The sequence below is a fragment of the Triturus cristatus genome, chromosome 3_1 (genome assembly GCF_964204655.1).
Source record: "Triturus cristatus chromosome 3_1, aTriCri1.1, whole genome shotgun sequence".
NCBI classification, from domain to species: Eukaryota; Metazoa; Chordata; class Amphibia; order Caudata; family Salamandridae; genus Triturus; species Triturus cristatus.
Window position 1 is genome coordinate 190,568,690 of NC_140583.1, and position 25,592 is coordinate 190,594,281.

A 25,592-nucleotide genomic window follows, 5' to 3' on the forward strand; every position below is an offset into this window, starting at 1 on the left:
GTTGTTTGGTGCCTCAGCGTCGTCGAGAACTTCCCAAGACATGGGAGCGGTTTCCTGGACATCCAGGTGTAGACGCGGACATGTGCTGGGTTGAGCCGAGGCCGAGGGTTCATCTTCTTATACTCTGTCACTGGGATGTAGTTGAGGGATGCCCCACTGTCCATTACAAACTTTGTGGGATGCGTGCCTACACTGATGTCCAGTCGGGGGTATTTTTTTAGCTGGTCCGGATCAGCAATCATGTTTGCATATTCCACGGAATATTCTCGTTCGCTTGATGGTGACTCAGAGTCTCTAGACGGTGATCTTCTCGACCACCTTGAGGATCGTGACTCCCTGCTAGACTGGGAGGATTTGGACGATGACTTCCGACGGTCATGTACTGCTCGCGCATGGTGTCGGCGCGTTTCGCCTCTTGGCATCCTTGTTGTATCTTTGTCTTTCTCACGGCGGTACTCCCCGCACATGGTCTCAAAATGATTATTTCGGCCACACTTTTGGCACTGCTGCCCCAGGGCGGGGCATGCTCCGCTGTGCGGGAAGTCGTACCCACATCTGTAGCACCTTCGCACTGGCGTCTTCTTCCCATGCTCCTGGCGCCTGCTCCTCCTCCTCGAGTCTGGCCGTCGATGTCCAGGGCGGCGGTGTCTCGACGGCGGTCGGGCGTGCCGCTCTCGTTCTCTCGATCCCCGGCGTGGGCGTTCGGTGCGTACTTGACAGACTAGTTCCTTGCGCTCCGTACGCCCTGCCTCCATTGTCTTGGCCTGTTCCTCTGTCTGGTCGTGTAGTCTCGTGAGTTCCTCTATTTCATCTAAAGTGTGGCTCTTCTTCAGTAATTTCCTGCGAAGGGACTCTGACTGACAGCCGTCAATCACACGCAGCCGTATTGCATCATCCGTCGAGAATGCTTCGAAGTTGCAGTGGCGCGCCAATCGCCGTAGTCGCGTTATGTACGAGCCCATTACCTCATCTTTCTCCTGTCGCGCTCTCTGAAACACATACCGTTCGTAGTCCACATTCCTTTTATGCAAGAACTTCTTATCCAGGGCCTCTCGCACCTTAGCATATGTTCCCGCGTCTGCGGCGGGGATTTCTTTTATCATCTTGCTGATATCCTTCCCCACGAGGTTTCGAAGTGCGATCAGTTGGTCTTCATCCCCCATTACCTTTGAGCCTTTGATATAGTCCTCAAAATCTTCTATCCACTCTTCCCAGCGAGGGCCCATGCTACTTCCGACCACGAGCGCCAGGGGCTCTGGAGGGCGCAGATGCGACAGTCCCACGACGATCGGTTTCGCTTCTTGGCGGACTGGGGATCCCTGTTGCGACATCGTGTTTCACGTGGCGTTAAATCTGCTTCAAGTACTTGTTTTCCTGTGTTTGTACGTTAGATGCTCTGTTGTGTGTTTATTTTATTATTATATATTTTTTTTTTTGAGTTGTCTGTCCCTTTTATGCTTGTGTGGGCTTTGCTTTTGCCCGTGCTTGTTGATTTCTTGTGGTGCCTGACTTCAAAATGGCCGCCGGGTCTACTTGCATGGGACGTCTTGTACTTCGCCTGACTTCAAGATGGCCGCCGGGCTGATAACGTGCATGGGGCTTTACACGTGCTGTCGTGCCTGAGGCTTCATTTCATTCATTCCCAGGCCGCGCACTGCTCATCCGGCCTCCTCACAACATCTGCTTCACTCGGGGCTTCACAACGGGCGGGTCAGTGAGAGGGTCCTCACGCTGGGTTCTAACCTTGGGACGCGCGTGTCAGCGTCGTCACTTTTCTTCCTGCACTTCGAGCGCTGGCCCTCTTCCGATGCGGGGTGCGTTCCGCGTTCTCGCTCCTCACGCTGCTGGGCTCTCCTCACACTCAGGGTGCGTCCCGCGGGTGGCGATGCTTCCGCCGTTTTCTCCCGCGTCCAGTCCTTCAACGGTCTCGTCTGCACGTTAGTGTTCTGGGAGAGCATTCAGCTCCATCCCACCCTCGTCGCCAGCTGTCGTGTCCTCGCTGTCATACTAATAACGACAGACACGATAGATTCTTTTCACGCTCTTTATTCACAACCATTCATAAGCGTGGCCCTACTCTCCCTGCCCTCACTCGGCTCCCCCGCTCCGCCCTTTCCTGCCGGGCTAGTCCTCCCCTTCCTCCTCCCACTACGCTCCACCCTCGAAACCACTAGACCACCTCATATCTCTACAGTATAGTAAGTATGAATGGTATTAGTATTACTGTTAAGAATAAGATTGATGTTTTTTTTTAGAAAATCGAGATATTTCTGCAGGCCTCAGAAAGTTGGCGCAACACCGCAGTCTACCAGTATTATAATTTTAAGACTCTATTTTTATATGTTTTCCAATGTGAAATTAGCTTGGGAATTTAATCGATTTATTAATTCTCTAACAAGCAACGTTATCAGATGAAGCAGGCAACTGTTTAACCGCATAAGTATGTACTTCTTTCGAATTCAGTGGGTTCACACTTTAGTGAACATTGTTCGTGGGGCATAAGTGCATTCGACCTGTCACAGAGGATTCTCTGCTTTAAAGTTTCATCAAAGATTGGTCCTGGCAACGACTCAAGGGTAAATGCTGATATTCACACTCTCTCTCGATGCTTCTGTTTTAGGGGACAGATTCAGTCCTTGTTGGGCAGGTTCAGTGAGGCGGAGTCTTTGCTGACGTCGGCGGGAGTGACGCCGGGGTCATTGGATGGTGTGCTGCTGGACGCGGGCTGCTCTTCCATGCAGTTTGACACCCCTGAGCGAGGATTCTCCCTTCGACAAGATGGGCCGCTGGACATGAGGATGGATGGCGACAGGTGACTACAGATGAATCCTTTCTATTCGTAATCCATAGATCGTCAAAGCTAATTTAATTTTAATTGCCTGTTCTGTGTCCAAATTTGACTGCAGAAAAGCAATTAATATGCCTTCACAATATAAAGAGGATGTGCCACGTGCAACTGTCTACATTCCTCAAAAAACCAATGTAAAAGTATGTACTTTTATGTTTTATTTTAATTTCAAGGATTCTTCATTAGTAGGCCTAGAAAGTTGCTCGAGGCTTTGGTTTCCTGGCATGCTACTGGGAATGTGATGTGGGATTTCTTGTGGGCTCCTATTCCTGCTGTGCTGTGAAAGAAGCCTACACAGAGTCAATCTAACCCTCTTTACAAAGATTTTTATTTCTCTGCATAGAAGTCAAGTTTTGTTTTACATGAAGCAATCTCTCCCGCTACACCTCCAGCAAATCTTTGGGAGCAGGTTCCCCTTCCCATCCTGAGAGGAGAGCTACTCTAGCCCTTGCTTAGTGGAGAGCCTAAAGTGTGGAGGAGGGTTGCGGAAGTCAGCACAGAGCAAAGGATGTTAAACTTGGGTTTTCTTCTTGGGCCAAAGCAATGCCATGAATTTTAGAAATGGTGTATAAATAAGCTTTGTAAACAGTTCTTTCTTGGATGATGGTCTGATCAGAAAATCCTATCCCAGGCTCCCAATCCACGATGCAGTACAGCCTTTGCTTGTGATGTCAGTTCCTGTTAGAATCCTATATAAGCAATGGAGGCATCACATTCATTCACTTACTTTCTGTTGGGTTCTTCCCCACTTTGCTACTATTTTTGCCTCTAAATGTGGCTTCTTGCAGTTAGAACTTCTATTGGATCTACTTCCTGATGTTCTTACCTGGATCGGGTCTCATCCCTGATGTCAGAGGGAGTTTAGTGCCTTCAATCAAGGGCTACAAGTCTGTAAGGATGAATTTTACCCTACAAACCTTCTTAACTTTCAATGCTTGACACTCTTGAATAGGGTGTACAGGCTTTCATTTTGCGAGAAAGCACTCTGCACCATCATTGGTGTTCATAAACAATTGTGAACATACTTAAAAGGAACAGACCACACACATTCATACGTCTGCGTGACTACAAACCACACCTTGGTGGGCTATGATAAAAAATCTTCTGAAACATACACTGCACAGGAACATATGAAGTTTCCATTTGCTCTGAACCACTTGCCACCACTTTTTATGCTCTTAAAAACTTCACACACAAGGTACACTACAAACACCACAGTGATTGGATAGTCAAATCTTGTGCCTTAATGGAGTCTAGTACATTTTCATGACTAAAGTAAATCCTCTGTAGCACTAAATAGTGCAGACTCATTTTGGTGTTCCTGAATACCACTTGTGTTACAGACAACACATACATTTTTTTGTTAGGCACAGGGAGATTAAGTGATCTGCCCAGAATCACAGGATGTTGAGGGTCTCTTCCAATACTTGAACCCGGTTCCCCTGCTTTGAGGCCGACCACTCTAGCTGTTAGGCCACATTCTCTCTCCCATCACAAAAACCTGGGAAAAGCTTCAGGTTCTTACCAGGTGCCCACAGATGTGTTTAAAAGGAACCTGGACGTGTGGCTGGTCCCTATGACAGCTGTCTTTAATGCATTTGTACTGGAAGATGTGATCCTCGATTCATGGAATACATCTATAATAGTACCCATTCATAAACAAGGACCTAGGGATGACCCCTCCAACTACCGCCCAATTTTGTTATTGGACGGAGTAGGTAAAATATTTGGCAAGCTGCTGTTGACTTGTTTGAAGACATGGATGGAGAACAATGGCATAATGTCTTACTTGCAAGCTGGCTTCCAGATGGGGCCAGAGTACGATTAGCCAAGTCTTGCGCCTTTATAAGATCTGTTTGAAGTACGTCACGCTACAAAAAAACACCACACTTCCTGATTTTCATTGATCTAAAGACTGTTTTTGAAAGCGTGGACTGGACTACACTATGACAGATCATGGAGGATAATGCTGTTCCCAAGTGCTTACTGAATTTGTTAATTAGTCTCCATACTGGAAACACAGCGGCCATAAAATATGACCCCAAAGGTAAGTGTATAAACGTATTTTGAATACAGTCGAGGGTCAGACAGGGGTGCGTACTGGCAGCAGCCCAATTTAAAATCTATTTCAACGACATAGGGAAGACACTATTCAACCTTGCCCAGTGTTAGAAATGGGGGTCTCAAGCTGGCAATGGTTTGCACCATTGTCCAAGTAGGGACCCTTCTTCCTAGTCAGGGTAAGGGGGATACTATTCTAAAATAGCCCCTGCTCACCCCCTTGGTAGCTTGGCACGAGCAGACAGGCTTATCTCAGAGGCAGTGTGTAAAGCATTTGTGCACACATACAGTAATACAGTGAAAACACTACAAATGGACACCACCCCAGTTTAGAAAAATAAGTCATCTTTATCTAAACCAAACAAGACCAAAATTACAAAAATCCAACATACAGTTATAAAATTGACTTTTAGAAGATAAAAACAGTTCTGTCCATAGCAAACTATTGATGCAACACTTTCAACACAAAGTACCTAGAATGCATCAAGCCGCAAGGAAGATGATGCGTCGGTTCTTTACATGCAGGGAAGGTGATGCTTCAGTTCCATAATCAAGGGGAGGTGAGGCATTGATTCCCTACTTCCAAGCAGGGGAGGTGATGCGTTGGTTCCTCACTGGAGGCAATGTGATGCGTCAGTTTCTTACTCTGCATGGAGGTGAGACTTGGCACCCTGGTGCGATGCATGGGGATCGGGGATGCATAGATTCTCGATGCGGCAGCAACAGAGCTGGGTTGGTCTCTCCAGCCGTGGTCCTATGATGCATTGGTTCTTGCAGCCGCACAGCAGGGCCTTCATCGGAATCAGTGCGGTGATCTCGGATTTCGTAGATCGGTGCACGCGATGGGGCGTGCGGCGGTTTCTCCAGCCGTGGGCAGGTGCTGCATCAGTTTCTTCAGCAGCACAATGGCAATGCGTGGAAAATCTTTCTGCACGGCGACCATGCGCCGGAAACAGGTACGGATGTGTCGCGCTTCTTGTAGTTGCATCTCTTTTCCAGTTCCCAACAGCAGGAACAACTTCCAGAAGCCCAAATCAGCAGCAGGCTGCTCTTGGCAGGCCAGAACTCTCAGCAAGGAAGTTCAGGGGAGCTAGTGGTAAAGTCTTTGTGTCCCTGAGACTTCAGAACAGGAGGCAAGCTCTACTTCAAGCCCTTGGAGATCTTCCTCGAGCAGGGCACAGTGCACAGCAAAGTTCTTGTTGTTTCCTTGGCAAAAACAGCCGCTGCAGGCCAACCCCAGATGGCACACAGCAAAGGGGGAAGTACTTTGCCTTCAGTTTCTCCAGCTCTTTTCCTTGCCAAAGGTACCTCTTGAATTCCAGAAATGGTCTAAAGTCCTGGGGTCTGGGCCCCAATATTTACACAGCATTTTCCTTTGTTTTCTGTAGCCGAGAGGCTTTGTGCTCAGTCTAAACCAGTTCTGTCCTCTCTGGCCCAGCCTCCCAGCAGGAGGTGGAAACAGCATTTTGTAAGGCAGACCAGGCCCATTCAGGTGCAAGGAAATCTCAACCCCCTACTCTAAATACAGTCCAGGGCTATTCAGCCCAGCTCTGACTCATCCAGGATAGGCAGGACACACCTGAACCTCCCCCGTGGCTGTCTACAGTGAATGCACACCTCAAGCCCCTGTCAAACCAAAGCCAGACGGTCAATACACAACCCAGCAGAGGCACACAGGATGGCTAAGCAAGAAAATACCAACTTTCTAAAAGTGGTATTTTACAACACAGAATGTAAAAATCATCCTTACTAAAAGATGCATCATCTGAGTTCAGGCATACTAAACTTGATCTCCCTATCTTGTCCCAATGGGAAAGTACATTTTTATAATGTTCTAAATAAACTCCCATTCTATCCTATCGGCAGATAGCCTTTCAGTAGTGAAAAACGATATTCACTTTAGTTCACTATCAGGACATGTTACACACATTAGTACATGTCCTACCATTCCCAGACACTGAACCCTGCCCACAGGTGTACCTTAAGCCTACCGTAGGGGTGGCTCACATGTAAGATTAGGGAAGGGTAGGGCCAGGCAAGTGGGCACACTTGCCAGGTCGACATGGCAGTACCAAACTGCACTCAGACACTGCAATGGCAGGTCTGGGAACCTTTGGCAAGGCTGCTTGTGTGGGTGGCACAATCAGTGCTGCAGGCTCACTAGCAGCATTTGACATAAATGCCCTGGGCACACACAGTGCACTGTATTAGGGAGTTAGTAGTAAGTCAAACAAGCCAATCATGGAAACACCAATCCATAATAAAAATTTACGGCACTTTAGCACTGATCAGGAGTAGTAAAGTGCCCAGAGATCTAAAACCAACAAAAACAGGTTAGAAACAGGAGACCTAAAAGCAAAACGTCTGGGGATAAACCCGCTGAAAAAACAGGTCAAACACTCACAATGTGCCCAAGATGGGGAAAGATCAATTTCTGAACCTTATGCTCGCAGATGAGTTATTCTAGCACACAGTGAACTGTCTATGTACCGCCTATTGGCAGGCTTTGAACTCTTCTGTAGATCCAGAAAATTAACAATACATGTCCAGAAAACAAAGTTCATGATAATAAAATTAAATGCCAAATTAAAATCAACCTTCAGGATATATTTCAACTAAGTAGAACAGGTAATAACCTTTGACTAGCTGGGCATACGGATTGATGATAAGTTGATCTGCGGCGGCCAAGTAACCAAATCTAAAATGGTCCTCTCTCAACAATTCGGGGCAGTACGGAGATTTGTGCAATAGTCGCCTGTAAAGAGGATAAAACTAAAGCAAAAGCTGCAAGCACCTAAGGGAGAGAAATCAGGGCACATACTAATGCAGAGACCTTAAAAAAGTGAAAAAAGCCTTCTTGAGACATCTCCTACACCTAAACGCAGGGACCCCAATGGTAGCACTCAGAGCTTAACTGTGAATTAGGTCTGTGGCAGATTATATTGCATTACGCCCTGTAAGCTATTGGACCCATCTTAGGGCGACACCAGTTCTTGTAGAGTACCAAAAGGGACTCAGGGACATCCTGAGATTGATGAACTGTAATAAACAGCTGTGGTTCGGACACATAGAGCTCACTTTAAAAATAATTGGCTCTACAGACCCATGGCTTCACCCAGAAAATATAACCAAAGATACACTACTACTGGTGAAAATGAAATACTGGTACTCTATGTTGCAAACGTTCGAAGATACAAGCAGTGCCTTGCTAATCAAATATTTGGATATATAGGCCAAACCCCAGATGGGAACCTTACATTGTAAAGAACAAAGCTTCAACGACGGACTGATGGTTCTGCACCTCGTGCCTGTTTCATCAAATCAAGAGTCCTGTGCTCCGAGAGCCCGGCACCAGCTGTTACGTGGTACCTCTGTGGCCCAGATCCTGAAAGTGCGATTATGAGTGGGCGTGCACCAGGCAAAAGAAGTCCAAGGCAATCTTCTAGTGTGTAAAGTCTTTACTTAGAATGAATATTCTCAGATAAAATGACAACTTCAGCTCACCCAACGTGATTCGTTCTACTTGGACAACTTCATCAGGGCTGAAAATCACATGTAAAGGACACCAAATCAAAATACAAAAAAATTATTAAACATCTTTAGACAAAAAGCACAAGACTTGAACAAAAAATACTAATAAACATGTAAATATACATAAAGAAACACAAAACTTGAGACACTAATAATAAGACAAGTAATGGGACCAAACAACACCTCCTAAAAATGGCATCTAAGCATCTAAGGACACATAATCAAAGTATCATTTAAAAACCTAGAGCAATTGTAACATAAAAGTTGTCATCGTAATTGTGATACAAGACCTCTCTCACTTATAAACGCTCTATTATGAACGAGAAAGTATAAAGAATTCTAATGTCATAGGTTTACAGACAGAGTGCAAAGACAAAGCAAGAAAGGGTACACCTTCTATGCTCTTTACTCAAGAGAGCCATGGGTTGTCAGAGTACCCCTGGACCGAGATCTCACCTTAAAAAGTCCCTTGGTGAAACCTTGATAACAGCAAGTAGATAGGGTTCTGAAGTTAGTGCTCCAGTGTATTGTTCTGGACTCAAAGGGGCTAAAGGGTGCCCGAAGCCAAAGATCTGGTAAATAAACACAGGGGGCCTAGTCAGTTAGCAAGAGGTTTACAAATAGTGCTTAGATCTCCAGTAGTCCGTCTGTGAAATGAAAGCGCACAGGGACCTTACATTGACTCGATTTTTCCACCCGAAACAAATTACTCTTTTTCTCAGTTTCTGGTTAGGCACGTTGCAGGTCCACTCATACTAAATCCTGGTCCAAGGGCGACTGCAGCAGAGATGGGACGTGTGACTGCTCCCTAGCCCTTCAGAGGACCTACCTTCGTCCCTTGGTTTTTAAATATAGTACGAGGAGTTCTAAGGATGATCTTCTATTGTGCTGCAGAACTGACCACCCGAAGGTCTACCAGGCCGTAGCCTCATATATATACATCAGCCGGAAAAGAAGGCAGCTGGTCACAGCAAAGGCGACGGAGAGCGCCACTCGCTAAGATAGTTATCAGGGAGCCCATATACTTTTACTAGCTTTTCTGCCTTATGTGATTTATGTCTAACGTCCGGATCGTAACTTATAAACTGCTGTTACCGATTTAAATTGTATCTGCAATTATTAGGCGGGAAGGTCTCTTGGTAACTGTCTGTAGCATTTTACTTTGCTTTCTTCCCAGATACCTAAGATCTTCCAACACTTTTTTTCTTTACACGATTGCACTTTTTGCGCACAAGCCATACTAATAGCCTGTTCGCTCCCTATGCTGGCAAACACATGCTGCACTTTATCTTGCAAGTTGCACAATCAAGAAATACTTTCTTATCCAATTTTATTCTATTTTGGCCTAGTTGTGGATGCTTTCTGTGGCTGTTGCCCACCTAAGCTCTCCAACAAGGTTCCAAAGAGTTTTTTTACCAACTCTTTTTGTAAGCCTGTTACATAACCTTATAGTCATTCATTTTTCCCTTAGGAAGCACTTATTAGTAGTACCCTTAGAGCCACATAATCGGGGGCGGCTGGCATTAATGGTCGAAATGGGCGTTGCCCTCCCACCTTTTGAGAGAAAGAAGAAGATGATGAAAAAAAACACTGGGCAGCTGAAAATTAAATTTGCTTTTGAAATATGTTTGATTATTTGTTTTTCTGAGGGGTGACGGTCTGAACGAATGGCCTGTGACGATCCTACACTTGGCCGGGCGAGGTCTTGCTTGCCCTGCAAGCATGAGCTTGAAATGTGACGTCAATAGTGGTGGGAGTGGTGATTGTTCATTTCGAGATTCAGAATTCCATCTGGGCGTTCTTTGCAAGGGCCCAGGGCGTGTCTGGAGCATTGCCATTAAAGTAAATGGCCAGGGGTGGGGTAGGGTAGGTCTATGGGGATAATGAAAGGCTGGGCCTGCCACTATTCTCAGGACTGCTGTTGGCATAATGCTTGCAGCTGCACGCGGCCCTTTATTTCGTCTGCCACATGGATCTATAAGATCTTTTTAAATGACGCTGCTCTTGCGTAGCTGCACATTTTGCGGGTGTTGCACATACAAGCCTACAAGGCCAACAGTCTTTAGCTGTTTGTGTTGGCAATTATACCCTGCACCTTATTTTGCAAACTGTATGATCTTGTGCGCCCTCCCCAACTGTTTTTATTTTCTTTTGCACGGTTGCATTTTAGTGGTTCCTGTGCTTTTTTAGTTTCTCATGGCCCTCCTTTTAAGCATGGGCTGACGTGGTTACAAATTACTTATAATTCATTTTATATCGGTTTGATATTTAAACTCTATATATACCACTTATTCGGCCTTCGAAAGCACGTGATAGTATTGTTTGCTTAGACACACGAAGTTTATCCTGGTTAACCCCCCTTGTATGAGATTCGTATCCCTGCTTTAACATATTTATGTTCTGTGCCCAGGAGCGTCCTCTTACTTTACAGCTTCTTGTATTATTGGGGACATGAATCCTATATTGATTACACAAGCCAGGGGCGCATGTGCTTGTTTTATTATTGTATGGCTTTTCTGTAAATCTGAATCAATTAATTTGATTAGAATTGAACAATGCTCGAAAGTGTCACTTAAAGGTTTTTATTACACCGTAGAACAGCCTTTCATTCAACCATGAACATCATTCGTCTATAAACCCCACATGTCATCACAAGCTTCATGCAGTAATGAATGGCAGGGATGGGAGTTAAGGTTCACTGTGGCTGTTAACTTGCACATACGTCTTTATGGCCATGCCACTATAAACGTATTAGCCACGCTTGACCTTGTTTTAAAGCTGCCTGCATTCCCTATATGAAAAGCTGTCTCTAATGTTCTTAGAGTCCAGTTGTGATATCACCAGTCACCAGTAATAAGAAAACGTCGCTGTTTTACTCGAGTAACTGCCACAGCCATAGGCCGTGTGAAAGAGAAGTCCCTGAACAGAATAACCGATTACATGGGTAAGATTGTACCCGCCATGGACACTGACAGGATAACCAGAACTGCAAGCAATACACTCGTGTGTCATTGTTTGTAAGGCAGAGCGTGGTCGATGATGGCGTCCGGTGCTCTCCGAGCAGTGTGTTTCTGCTGCATGGTCAGCACAGACTGCATCTGTTGCCACACACGGCGGACCGCTGCTGGGCTCGACAGAAACACACACGGTATCGCATTCTCCGAAGGGCTCAAGCCCCAGCCGCTGCCTTCACTTGATCACGCTCCACCATAGGAACGCATTTCATGCTAATTCCCATACATGGTCACGAAACTCGTTGTTGAGTTGCAACGTCCTTATAATGTTCATGCTCTGTAAGTAGGCCAATGAGGCATGGCGGACTACCACATTTAGGCCCCTCCACGTCAGCCATGCCTAGAGCCGGTCCCCTTGCTTCCTTAGTCACATATCCCCATCAGGAGGACAGGCCAGGTAAGGAACGGAAGCTGGCCGTACCAACCCACAACACTTGTGCACATGCCTGTGTACCTAGGCACAAAGTCTCCAGAAGTGTACAGCAGTATGCAGTCTGACCAACAAGGCGGTGAAAGTGGAACCGGGTCAACTCTCTAATATGGCCCCAATGGTTGACATGTACAAGCCAGGCACCCCCTCCACATGGGTCTGCCTTGGGGAGAGGGTTTGGAACCACAGCCATTGCCACCGCCGAAGGCTGTGTCAGCTTTCCCCCACCCACAAAGTATATGCAGGAAAAAAGAATGAGGGCTGCCCACAGCAGCCAGAGCTTCGGGGCGCCCAGTGGGGACGGATGAACAAACTTAAAAGATGATGAGGTTTGGGCAGGCCAGCCCTTTATGTGGGCATGTTTGGAGGCGTGGCCTTTGTAGGATGTAGGAAGCCTTGTAAGGGATGGCTAGTCTGAGGAGGTAGCACATCCTCCTCAGAGTAAATTCTGGGACAAAGAAGGGAGCATTGGAGTAATGGAAAGCACGAGTAAGTAATCCTGCTATTACACATATTATACATCTGCATGTACGAATGTATGACTATGTACCCCCTCAATGTCTGTCTCCCTCTCTCTATATGTGTGTAGGTGTGTGTATATACACATCTATAATACATGTGTATGTGACTGTGTATAAAACATGCATTCTGTGTACAATGTACGTCTAAACCTTTGAACAGGTTAAACATTGTTTATAGCACTTCTTGCCTTTTAATTCTAGATGTGTGAATGCTTTAGTAATGTTTACCTCAGATTATTGGGAAGTTTGTCGGCTTTATATAGAGATGTTGGTCACTACAGTCACATTTTCAGGATAAAAGCTATTGTTTTGAGTTTCTTTCCTATTTAAATGCTCTTAGACAATTCTAAATACAGTGAGCTCTTTAAAAGAAGTGGAATCTATTTCTGTTGCAGGGGATGGCTGTCGCTTATTTTAAAACCTCAAAGGCGCTCGCTAGAGATTCGCGGATTTGGCTTTATGCCTCCGTGCTATGAAGCTTCACCTCTTGTCAATGAAACCTGACGTCAGTGGACTAATTGGCTTTCCTTGTGCGTAGGTACTCTGACATGCCCACCGCGGCTGATGTTGTGAACGCTTTAGATCAACACGCGCTTGCGTCCATCCTGAAAACATACGGGGAGGAGAGGTACGCCAAGAAAATAGCTTCCGCCATCGTCCAGGCACGCAGCATCTACCCCATCACCAGGACCCAGCAGCTTGCCAGCATTGTTGCAGGTATGCTCATTAATTCTGAACAGTGTCTGAGAGGGGAAATATTAATCCCCCAAATCCCAGAGGGATCTATTTGTTCTTGAAATCGTGTTGCATCTAATCCTGCCTATCCCTATCTGATGTCACGGTTTTTTTTTATTTTGTAAGCTTCCCTTTTTTTGATAATACAAATCAGCCTGATAAGACATTTTGCACAGACTGAGTTGTGGCGTGTGTCTTCCGCAGTCAAACATGAACTGTCAGAAGCAGAGGGAGTCAGTGGTCCATCACTGCTCTTGATAAATATCTTCATATCAGATCGGACAAATTTGGTCTTTCTTTTATGTTTTTTTGTGTTATAATTTTCAGAAAAACGATTTGAGGGATACCCAGGCTCTGTAATGAAACTAAAGGTGCTAAAATAGTCTTTTTTAGTTTTAAGTAGGCATGGGCAACATAATCGGCCACGTGGCTCGTTGAAACGCTGCGCTCAGGCTATTGGTTGCTATCTGTGGCTCCCAGAATTCAATGCAAGATGGCATACTGGCTCGATTTCCAACACCATTATTTAAACTGCACCTGTTGCTCGGGTATGAATTTACCTTGAAAAAATGAAAACATAAAAGGCGTTTGGAAAAACAGGTACACGTTGGTTTAATTAAAGAGCGGCTGGGAGAGCATCAACAGAGTCATGTCTGAAGATAGTCTCAATGTACAGAAGTTTTGATCAATAATATATGCAGCTCTTAAAGTACAATAAAACGATTAAACATTCTTATAAAGCATGTAGATCCAGGCCTAATCATGAACCATAAATACAACCATCTGATATGGGGAGCACAGGTGGCTCTCGACCTCGTGGAGAGCTCGTGTGGGTCAGCGTGTATGTTTCCAGCTGTCTAGCATGGGGAGCGCCTGATCACTGTGTGTGGTGGGCATGCTGTGTTCTGATTGGCTGAGTGTTCCAAACTACATGTGGCATCTGACTTTGTGGTATTTTGGGAACACACGCCTTTGGACAACATGTTTTACTAGGGCCAATCTCCTCTGACGTGTTTGTAGTGTATTGGCCTGTCTGAGGGATCGATCAGGGCTTTCCCTGTTTGCACGCCTGTCTTCGGGCTAAGTGTAACCCCACCTGTGACCTATCAATGGGGAGGCTTGGGTTGCATGGCCTGTTTTACCATGTATCTCTGACTCAGGGTTGATGGGGAGGTCATCTCAGGTGAATTCAACAGCAATGATCACATTCGTTATTACCTGCACATATAACATGGCGGTCATCAATATCATATTTATTGACATTCTTATTTTTATGCGTACATTTGACATAATGTACATAAACATAATTTGTACTGGTATTGACATTGCTATGCATGCATAGATTATGGCATACATTGAAATTGCATTTGATGGTATTGACGGTCTTATGCGTGCATATATCATGGCGTACATTGACATTGCATTCACTAATATTAACACACCTTTCTAAGGAGCATGTGTGATTCAACTGATTTAAGAAACTTTGTGGGTGCAATACAAAAAATCTATGTGTGATATTAAAAATGCAGCACCTAGTAAGAGTAACCTTCATATATAAAATAATTAAACTACCAGCACATGGCTCTCCTTCAGAATAACCTTTTTTATTTGCTTTGACTTAAACAGAATGTTGCCTCAGGGTCTTATTTAATGTGTTTTATTTTTTATACCTCCAACTGTTTGATAAAATTCATCACAGTGTTACCCACCAAGTGGCCAGATTAGCACAGGACATTTACCAACTTTTTCAGAAAAAGAAGAAAAATAGGTGGCAAATAAATGAGATAATAAGGTGTCTTGTTTCAGCATCTCTGAAGGATTCATAGGACTAGTCTACTGCAGGCCATGGAATGGTGGGGATTGGTACGACTCCCTATAGAAAAAAATATAGTGCATGGGAGGAAACATACCATTCTGGAATCGCTGCTGTACGTTCTAAAGAAGGTTCACCTAATTTCATGAAAACTGCAACACCTTATAGTTTCTCTAAGTAAATCATGTACTTTGGGTCATTTATTGACTAGGGCTTTTGACTTCAACAACAGCACATCTCAAGAAAGAATGACATTCTTTATTTACTTTTTAACAGTCGACTTTGCTCTGCATAATGATTGGGTACACCAAAAAAAGAGGCCCTATATCAACATTCGGTACTCTGCAAGATTGGGTTATTGTTTGTGGGGGTGAAACTCTTCTCAAGCAGCAACCAAAAGGCTTGTCAAGGTGAACTACAGAAGTCACTAAATTAACAAGTGCTTGGTCCTCTGGTAGCTTGGCAAAAAAGCAATCAGACTCAACTTAGAGGCAGTGTGTAAAGCATTCATTGAGTACACAAACAGTAATAAAGTAAAAACACAAGCATAATCCCCAGCCAATTAGGACAAATAGAGTACATTTTAATAAATAAAATGAGTCCAAATACTACAAAAACTCACTCAGTAGAACCATAGATATGCAATGTAAACATTTTAGGTACGTATAGCGCCTAACAGCTCAAAGCACCACTCGCAATCATCTGTGCTAGACTGAGGGAAAGTCACACTGTCAGCCCGTGTACTATGGATCACGGGTCAGGTTCAGGGACCAGGTTAGTCCAGCTAAAAAAGTTACCTTCTCAAAGTCAGGCACGAAGAGTCCAGAACTTAAGGATTTCTCCTTTTCTTGTAGTAGGGTGTACTCTGATGCCAGCCAAGGGTCAATGGACTTGGCGCTTGGGGATTAGGAAATCACTCTAGCAGATGTCAGCGGGGCTTAGGCAAGTCCAGCTGCTGGTCCAGGCAGGTCCGGTTGCAGCAGGTGTGCTGGTAGTTGCATGGAGGACTCTGGACCTTGTTGTTTCCCTAGAGCGCAGAACAGCGGTCAGCCAACTAAACCTTGGAGTCACTCGGGTACTCTGGAATAAAGGGATCAGGTTCAATCTTTGTTCTCAGAGAGCCAGGCAGGCCTCAAGCAGCAGAATAGTCTTCTGGGAAAACAAGGCAAGCCTCAAGCAGCAGGGCAGTCTTCTGGGGGACAAGGCAGTCCTTCCCCTGTAATGTCCGTAGATCCATGAGTATACAGAAGAGTTTGTCTGATGGTCCACTATTTATACTTGGTGCCATCCTATGAAGTAGGAGAAACTTGGAGGCAATCCCTCCATCTGGTTATGTAAATTTCCTTCCTTCCCCGGCCCAGGCTCCAAGTGGTCGAGGGTGATAAACGGAGGTAGGCCTCACAGTAGTAAAAAACACATTTGGGAGTTCTTCACTATCAGAACATGTAAAACCTAAAAGCACATGCCTTACCTATTAAATACAGTGCAGCCTGCCCTACGGGTTATTTATGGCCTACCATAGGCGTGACCTATATATATGAATAAAAAGGGATATTTAGGCCTGGCAAAAGGTTTATTTTTCCAGGTTGAGTTGGTAGTTTAAAACTGCACACAGGCTGCAAGGGACGGGGTGACACATGTTGTAAAGGGTGACACCATCAGTGCTACAAGCCCACTAATGCAAAGACAACAGTTGATAGACAGAATGCAGAACAATGTCATACATTCACTTTGGTATCGCTTTGTTCGCCCTAAGTTGGCAGGGTATGCCCAGACGTGGGTCCCTTGATCACTTTGCCACTGGATTCAAGATAGCCTGGCTGATGAGGGTTATGAACCCGAAACTGGGCCCAGGATGCTTGTTTCCGGTCCAGGGAAGACATGACTTGGCAGTTCGGGCTGGACTGTTCCCATGAGGCACAGGGTCAGACTGATTTGCATATGGCCATGTCTGAACTGGGGTGGTGGAGTGAGCTAAAGAATGATGATGGATTAAACCCAGATCAGTTGACTGGGGGTAAGTGTTTGATTTGCTCAAGCTATCCGTCCATCATCCCCTTTGGTATCGCAAGCCTACTAATAGCATTTAATTTACAGGCCAGGTTACATGTTGTACCAATTTACTAAGGACTTATAGGTAAATTAAATGTGCCAATTGGGTGTAAGCTAATTTTCCCATGTTTAAAGGAGAAAGCACAAGCATTTATTTGCGCTTTAGCAGTGCTAACCAGTCCTAGAGTCCCAATACCAACAAAAATGAATATCAGCGAACAGGTGAGGCAAAGGCAAAACGTTTGTGAAAAGACCACACCAAAAGTTGTCAGATCTAACACTAAGTTACATATGTTATTAATTGATTGTTAACCTTAGAACAACCAGCCTTCAGGTGGTTTATAAAACCAGTTAGAAACTGGACTGGCTTGGGTGATCTTCAAAAGGAGTGAGTTTCACACTTTATGTGGGCAAGTGTGCTGTGCTTCAGCCATTTTGAATGAAGCCTGAATCACCCCAGGTAAATGCTCCTATAAGTTATTGTTTCATGCATCACAGCTCCCTTCCATACATTTGCACTAACATACAGAGTTAATAAGAAGAAAACAAATATTGATAATTGTGTTACCATGCTGTGAATAGTGCCTCCTTTCATCTTTACATTTGGGAAATGGTGCTAACTAGCCTTTTTCAAATGCATTACCAAACAAGTAGATTGGAGAGAAATACGTGTCAAATTTATGGTTCCTTAAATCCAGACATTCATTGCAGATAAGTATCCTGATATGAGATATAGATCTATAAAGAAGTACCTATTAATTGTCTCTCGTGATATAGAAGTCTGGACTACGCCTTATAAAATCTTCACCATCTGAAAATAAATACCTCTTATGGTTAAAAATCTAGTTCTGCACCAACCCTGCGAACTACATATCTTCTATGAGAATGGTAGGATTATACTGCAGTCTTCTGACATAAACGAATGCATTTTTTTTAACTAGGGTTTTTTTGTCTGCACATCACCAACAAAGTCTTACTCGTATTTGTACCGGCCCAGAATTCAGCTTCTCCTAAGATCTGTTCTTTCATATTGCGCCAGGCTTAACTCTCGCATTTTGAAAAGATAAAATGCAATGTGTAATCATTGGACTCCAGTCATCTGACAGTATGAGCCACAATTCAAAAGTCTCTCACATTTTCTACTTCTTTCTATCACATATCCTGTTCAGCTTATTCACCCAGACCGCCACCATTAACCATTAATTTATCTAGGGGGTTCCTTATGTGTTAATTTTCTGCAGATTTCTCAATTTTCTAACAGCATTACATATCAGCTTACCGTGTTCCTTTGATTGGTTGCTTTTATTTGTATCACCTTCCACTCCAAATCTAATCAGAATAGGGCTTACCTTTATACCGCAAACTAGCATCTTGCCAAAATAAAGCTAGCTCTGGGCATTCCACAGACATGTATAAGTCATTAGTCTGCTTCATAGCACATCTGAGACATTGACACCGCACTTCGTTCTTGAACTATGCCATTCTTGCAGGAGTGCAATAAGAGCTTTGTAGTGTGAGAAAATAATCTCACAGTAGCATATAATAATTTTGAAGATACTTGCCAGATCATCTCAGTCTCCAGGTTTGGCAAATCCCGCTTCCAGATGTTGAAAAGTGGATGTGCTCTTTTTTCCAACGCTGTCACCAGATTCCAGTACCACCTTTAAACCTCTTTCTTTGGCCCAATGTCTTGCAAGTCTTTTTTCCATTTGACAGCTTTCTACCCTAAGACTTTCCTGATGTTTAACCCATGCCATTATCTGAATGAACTTAAACCTAGAAAAGGGGCCGCTTGTCCTCACCCTCCATTATTCCCATAATAGAGGTGTTCTCTCACTTAAAAGGCCCTCCCATCTCATGAACAGGCTCCTTCTAATTGAACTGCATAATTTATATTTCAGACATTGCTGTAAACCTGGAGAATCTGATATTGGGGCAAGTGAGCTGTAACACGAGATACCTAAATACGATCTGAGATCATACAACAACCTGGCTACAGCCTGTGAATTCTTCTATCTGATTTTCTTAAAGTATTTTGGGGAATCAAACTTATACAAAAAGGCAGAGTTAATTATAAAAGCAGTCAGACTCTTCTGTAGCATACCTATGCAACTCTTTTCAGGTTCCCTCAACAGCCCCCTGCAATTCCTCAGCTGAAAAGCCTAACACTAGAGCTGCAAATGCGAGAGGGCCAAGCCTCCCATCAATACCTTCCTCCTAAGCTTTTTCCAGTCCTTTAGGACTCCAGATAATACTGCTGATCTCACCCTGAAATTTATTCAGACCTTGCTTGTTCGAAGAAAGGGAGATATTATATAACAAAAAAGCAAATTAGGTCAGGATCATTATCTTGATCAGGTTATTGCGCCCATAAATTGTTAGGGGCAAATGTTTCCATATCTCCATCCTACTCCTACCATCCTTAATGACTCTATTCAGGTTAGTCTCTGCTCCTTTCCCCAGTGGCAATTCTATACCATTGTTTCTGTCTTATCCGAGTACATTTGGTAGCCTGACAACTTACCAAAAAACCCACTTCCTGTTGTATTGCAACGTAAGTCTTACTTGCATCCGACGTGTAAAAACTTAGGTCGTCAGCATACAGACCTAATTTCTTCCCTATACCCTTCACACAGACAGAGACTATATTTCTGTTCTGCCTAAGACTGCTCAAAAGGCTCTATAAACAGGTCAAAAAGCAAAGGTGATAGCGGATAACCCTTTCTCGTCCCTCTATTGATCCTCACATGCTCTGTCAAGCAATCATTCACCAGAACCCAAGCTTGTGGGGAGTCGTAAATCATTTTAATACCTCTACAAAAAGTGAGACCAGCCCTAGATGTTTCAGCACTTGACATAAATATTTTCATGCCACTTGATCAATAGCTTTTACTGCATCATTTGTGATCATCGCTAAGGGAAGGTTCTCCATGTTTGCCATATCTATTTCTCCAGCCAAATTGTGTGTGAGCTCGTGAAAAAACCTACCTGGCATAAACCCCTTTTGTTCTTCATGCACCAACTTATGCATCTGATTCACCAGACTCTTTGCCATAACAGTTGCTAAAACCTTGTAGTCACAATTTAGTAACAAAATTGGTCGTAATGACTTGCACTTATTTGAGGGTTTGTCTGGTTTCAAAATTAAACAAATTGTTGCGTCCTGTGCTTCTTACAATGAAACGTGTATCCCTCAGTGTGCCCCTACTTGCGTCTCCATACACCAGACTCGCCTAATTCCTTCATTACAAATGATAAATAGGCTCAAGACTTCGGAGAACTCACTACATTCCTTCTAGTCATCCTATCCAAAGTACTATCTAGTAGGGTATTAAAATCTCCATCCAAAATTAAAGTGCAATTAAATTCTATGAATTTTATAATGACATCCTTCAGGGGATTTGGATTGTCTACATTTGGACCATAATATCTCTTAGATCTGGCCCTTTTTGCAGGTTTATCCCCAAACTTTTTGCCTTTTGGGTCACTCGTCGCTAGACTGAATAGATCTGGCCTGCATTTAGAGTGGTGGGAGGAGTTTCACTAGCACCTGAACAGGCTGTGTCTACTTTGTGCAATGCTGTCCATACCCCCTGTGGTGGTCATGCTGGACCAGGGAGAACAGAACTGGTTTAGATTGAGCTCAAAGACTCTGTAGCAAAGAGAGCAATGAGAAAATGGGGTATAAGTATGAGACCTTAAATCCTAGGACTTTAGATAACTTCTGGAAACAAATTACTGCCACTGAGAGTAAAGTCCCCATGTGATCTTCTGGCGACGGTTAAGCATTCTAGGGAGCAAGGCCGCTGGTGCAGTACTAGCCGGCAGCGATAATGTGTCAAGCCCTCTCCCAGCAAGCCACCTGGCCAGCCACTGGAGTTGTGCTGCCAAGTAGTAGGCTTCAAAATCAGGAGCACCCAATCCTCCCCCCGTAAGTGGAGGTTGTAGTGTTTGCACTCTATTACGAGCTCCCTGCTCTGCTCCCTTCTACATGTTGCGGCTCTTGGTATGTTCAGTAGTCTAGTGTCCGTAGCCTGTTCCATGTGGAGTTACAGAGGCTCCTCACTTCTGCCAGTCGACCCTGCACTTCAGCCCCACACCCATCTCTCTATTCAATGCCAGAATTTGAGCTTCCAGGGATTCAAGTTCCCGGACAATCTCCTGCCTAGCCCCCACTACCTGCCCTAAGCATTGTCCTCGGATTACCACTTTAAAGGCATCCCATTCTATCAATTGGGAGCTAGCAGTACCATGATTTTCCACAAAATAGGAGGCCATGGCTTCAGAGAGGCTATGTTTAAAGCTTTCATCTTTCAACACGGTGGGATCTAGGTGCCATAATGGGACTGGGGCTCTCTCGGGAGTAGGGGCGAATCGTATTCGCAAGGGTCTGTGATCTGAGAGGGATCTGCCTAGGTATTCAGCCCTAGAGAACATCGGAGCCAGCCTGTTGGAACATAAGAACATATCTAGTCTTGTATGTACGTCATACAGGGAGGAATAATAAGAATATTCTCTTTTTTGCGTATTGTTCAGTCTCCAAGCATCTATCAATTCCCACCCCCTAATCCAGTTCTTGAGTCCCTTAGCCATAGTGGCTGCTTTTGTACCTCGTAATGGGGGAGTAGATCTGTCCCATCCCAAGTCACATACACAATTAAAATCGCCCCCCCAGAATCAAGTCATGCTGTGCCACTCCTGCCAACGTTCCAGAGAGCCGCTCTAAGAAGGAAATCTGATCACGATTTGGCGCAAAAGTTTCCCAACATTATTTCCCTGCCTTTCAACTTGCCTCTGACCACTACAAATCTCCTTTCTGTGTCTGATTTTCCGGGAGACCTGGAAGGGAACCCCAGGTCTGACCCACACCAGCACCCCCCCTTGCAAAAGCTGAATAAGGAGTTGGAAATAGCTGCCTTCGCCATCTCCGTCGCAGCCTAGCCACTTCCACCTCCGTGAGATGGGTCTCCTGCAGCAGTAACACGTGGGCTCCCGAACGTTGTATGTAATTCAGGATACTGTAGTGTTTGGCGGGAGAGCCCATACCCCCAACGTTCCATGTCAGGAGTTTAAACTCCTCATCCGGCTGATATTACTGGCCATCTCTCAGTACAATCCCCCCCTCTCCGTACCCCACCCCCGAGCACCAATCTGTAAAATTTTTTGAACCTCCTGGTGTGTAACAACAAACCCAACAAAACAACTCCCAAACCCACAAGCGGACTGACAACGGTCAGCTGCCCAAACCTGCAGAACTGAATTATAAACGCACCAGTAAACACCCAGGGTGCGCCAGCCATGATAGGCCGGTCCAGCCCATACCCAGGAGCACATCTAGCCATGCTCACCCCCTTCTCCAAGACCCCTGGTTATGAAAGCAGGCATCAAATCCCAAACCATTGAGGAGGGGGGAGAGGCAACACAAGGGAGGAGAATGGTCGAGAAGAAGACAAATGAAAACCTGAAATAACGGCCCACAGTTTAGATAATATCATCAACTGTGCTCGGAGTCACAATCGGTAGCTGAACACTCTCACTGCGGGATGCATCAGAGTCCGAATCATCCGTCCACTTCTTTGAACCTGTGCTGCCATCCGACGACGACCTCTGGCCCTGCATCATGACCGCCACTGCCTGTGGTGCCTCTGCTCTTTCCTTTGCAGTCCTTGATGGGCTTGGTTTCTTCGAGCTCCCCCGCCGCTGACGTCTCCTCAACTGCTTCCTGGGCCCCCTTCGAGAGTACCCCGGGCTGGCCCTTCATTTTATAGTCTTCCAACCATTCCCAAGCGGCCGCGGGGTCCTCAAAAAAGTGTGTCTTCCCGTCTAGCACTAACCGCAGTTGGGCCGGAAACATCCAGGAGTATTGGGTCCCTTCGTCATGCAGGGCCCTTTTGACTGCAAGAAAGGAGGTGCAGCGCTTCTGAACTTCCAATGTGTAATCAGGGAACAAGGACACCTTGATATTTTCGACCACGTATGGGCCCTCCGTGCGCACTTTCTGCAGTAGCGCATCTCTGTCCTTGAAGTGGAGCAGTCTGGCCACCAATGGGCACGGAGGTCTCCACGGGCCGGCGTCCTGGCCACGACGCGGTGCGTCCTTTCCACGGTGTAAAACCATGACAGGCCCTCAGGTGCAACCACCTTACAGAGCCATCCCTCCAGGTACTGGATCATATCGTTACCCTCCACTCCTTCCGGCAAACCTAGGACTCTCACATTGTTCCTTCGATTCCGCCCCTCTGCGTCCTTGGCCCTCCTTTCCAGAACAGCCACTCGGCTGGACAATTCCCCCATCTGAGTAGACAAGGATTGGTGTGCAGGGGTAATGACTGCCAATGACCACTCCACTGCAGAGACTCAAAGTTCCTGTGATGGGGGAGACTTGTCTTGGCATCCTACACCTCACTACAGCACACAACACCAGTGAGAGCACCTCCCGGGACACCTGGCCCACCGCTCTTGTTGTGTATTCCCTTATCCTGCCCACACGGCACTTAGGACAAGGCCTCAGGACCAGGACTCCAAAAAAGTAATCACAATCAAGTGGCAAGGATGATAGGGACCACACTACACTGCAGCACCCCAACAGCGACACCGCGCCTATTCCATGAACTGGGAAAACAGTCAGGCACCGCACTCCGGTCCAAAGGTTGATCAGGGACGCACTCCCAGCCCTGTTATGAACCTGCAGTGGGCGTAACATGCTTCTCCCGCAGCTACAATGGTGTGTGCACTCCCAGGCCCACAACACATTACTCAGCTCACACCAAGTGTCCAACCGGGCCCAAGCTGCCGCAGCCTCACTAGTCCACGGGGCGCCAACTGCCTGGCACTCACAGGTCCAGTCTACAGGCCCCAATGAAGTGCAGCACACAGCAGCCCAGCCAGCACAGCGCTGCCCGGTCTCACGGCCGCACCCAGTCATTAGGCCGCTGCTCCTCAGGTCACACTCCACTGCCAACAGAGTGCACTCACGACTGCATTCCGTCCGGCCTGCCACCTCCCGCATCGGATAGAGAAAACTTCACTTCACCTCTCTTGTCCAGGGGACCGCTCCCGGCCCCTGCCTTTTGCTCTGAGCTCCTGCTCTACCCCCCCCGCTGTGCAATACCTGGGGGGGCGGGTGGGGAAATCTGGCCTCCGTTTCTATCTTCTAGTGAGCGGGCATCTCAGACGTTGACACCGATCACTTCCGATTGGGTTGGCCGCAGCAGCAGTTTAGTGCCTCCTAGTTCCTGCAGGGCCTCCTTGCTCTGCCCATGTTCTCTCCGAGGTGATGCACTCCGGGCACGCCACCGAGCATTGACAGCCCCTGGCAGAGACATGAACCGTCAGGGCTGTTCCGTTGTCCGGGAATCACTGCTCAGGAGTACCCCCGCCTCCCGGCTCCGATGGCAGTTTCGCACCCCCTCTCCTCCTCAGGAGCGTCTCCGGCCACCATTTTGTTAGGGCCATGACATCTGCACCCGCAGCCCTGTGCTTGTCTTTTCTCTGTTACCAGACCTCCCGGCCGCTCCTACAGGGTCCCAGCTACTCCCATCTGATCGGACACACAGCAGCACGCCCCTGGGCCCTGGTGGACACCTCGGTAGTCAGGATAAGCGGCACGGCTGGCACGGAACTCTCTGCTCATGTGTCCGCCATCGTTTGCTTCCAAGACACACCCCCCTTGGCAGCCCCTGTCATAGGCTGATATAATGCACACCTAGGCCTGCACTTTCCATTGTCCAGGTGGTCACCAATCTCAGTGGGGAGTAAAATCTGTTTTGGAATTTGTTTACAAGGGGGTTTCTCATTTACCTAGATACACTTCAGGGGTGTGAACAGAGCTATACCCAGGGGAAGAGAGATTTTGTCATGTTGGATGATGGCAGAACAGTGCACTGTGGGACTGTTTAAGGCCAGCTCCCCCAAGAACCCCCCAAGAAATGATGTCAAAGTGGGTAGGGTTGCCCCAGGGAACTCTTTCCCTAATAGTCAGGAAGTCTTCCCGACCCACCAGCTTCTGTCAGGCATAAATGTGGCACCCCTGGTTCTTCAGAACACATCTGGGCCTATGGAAGACAAAAGAAGGATGGCACCTGCTGTTGAACCTGTTGAAAGAGACACAGAGAGGCTGGACCTGCTCGAGCTTGTACCTGGGACAGAGAAGAGGACTCCAAAGCTCTGTTGACTGACCTCCATTTAAGCTAAAAGTGTCACAGAAGTTGTAAGAAACCTACTTTTTCCAAGAGCCCAGCTGACCAGTTCAAACTGATTTTGCCCTGGACCGTGCTGAGGTCCTTTATTGCTGTGTACTTGACAGACAGATACACACATGCTCTCCGGGACATGGCTAAGACGATTTTGCTGGTGGTCCGAGAAGATCTCAGAGCCTCTTTGGCATAAACAATATACAAACAACAGGATCCTGCATTGTATTGCCAGACCAGTATTAGTGTAGTCTTGAGCAGGCACGCATGGAGGATTTCTTCTGAATTTTCGGGCAATATACAGGCGACCCTGATGGATGTATCCTATGAGGTGTATACATTTTTTAGGGAGAAGGCAGATCCGGATCTAAAGCTCAGTCCTTCTTGGGGCTGCA

The 25,592-nt window shown here is 46.0% G+C and overlaps 1 protein-coding gene across 1 annotated transcript in view; it reads left to right on the forward strand.

Annotated features, from left to right (window-relative positions):
* METTL15 (methyltransferase 15, mitochondrial 12S rRNA N4-cytidine) overlaps positions 1–25,592 on the forward strand; it is a 785,694-nt gene that overhangs the window by 625,607 nt on the left and 134,495 nt on the right. The window contains exons 4-5 of the mRNA XM_085643642.1: positions 2,621–2,812; positions 12,944–13,122. Coding sequence (XP_085499768.1) covers positions 2,621–2,812; positions 12,944–13,122 — 371 coding nt within the window. The remainder of the gene's footprint in view (positions 1–2,620; positions 2,813–12,943; positions 13,123–25,592) is intronic.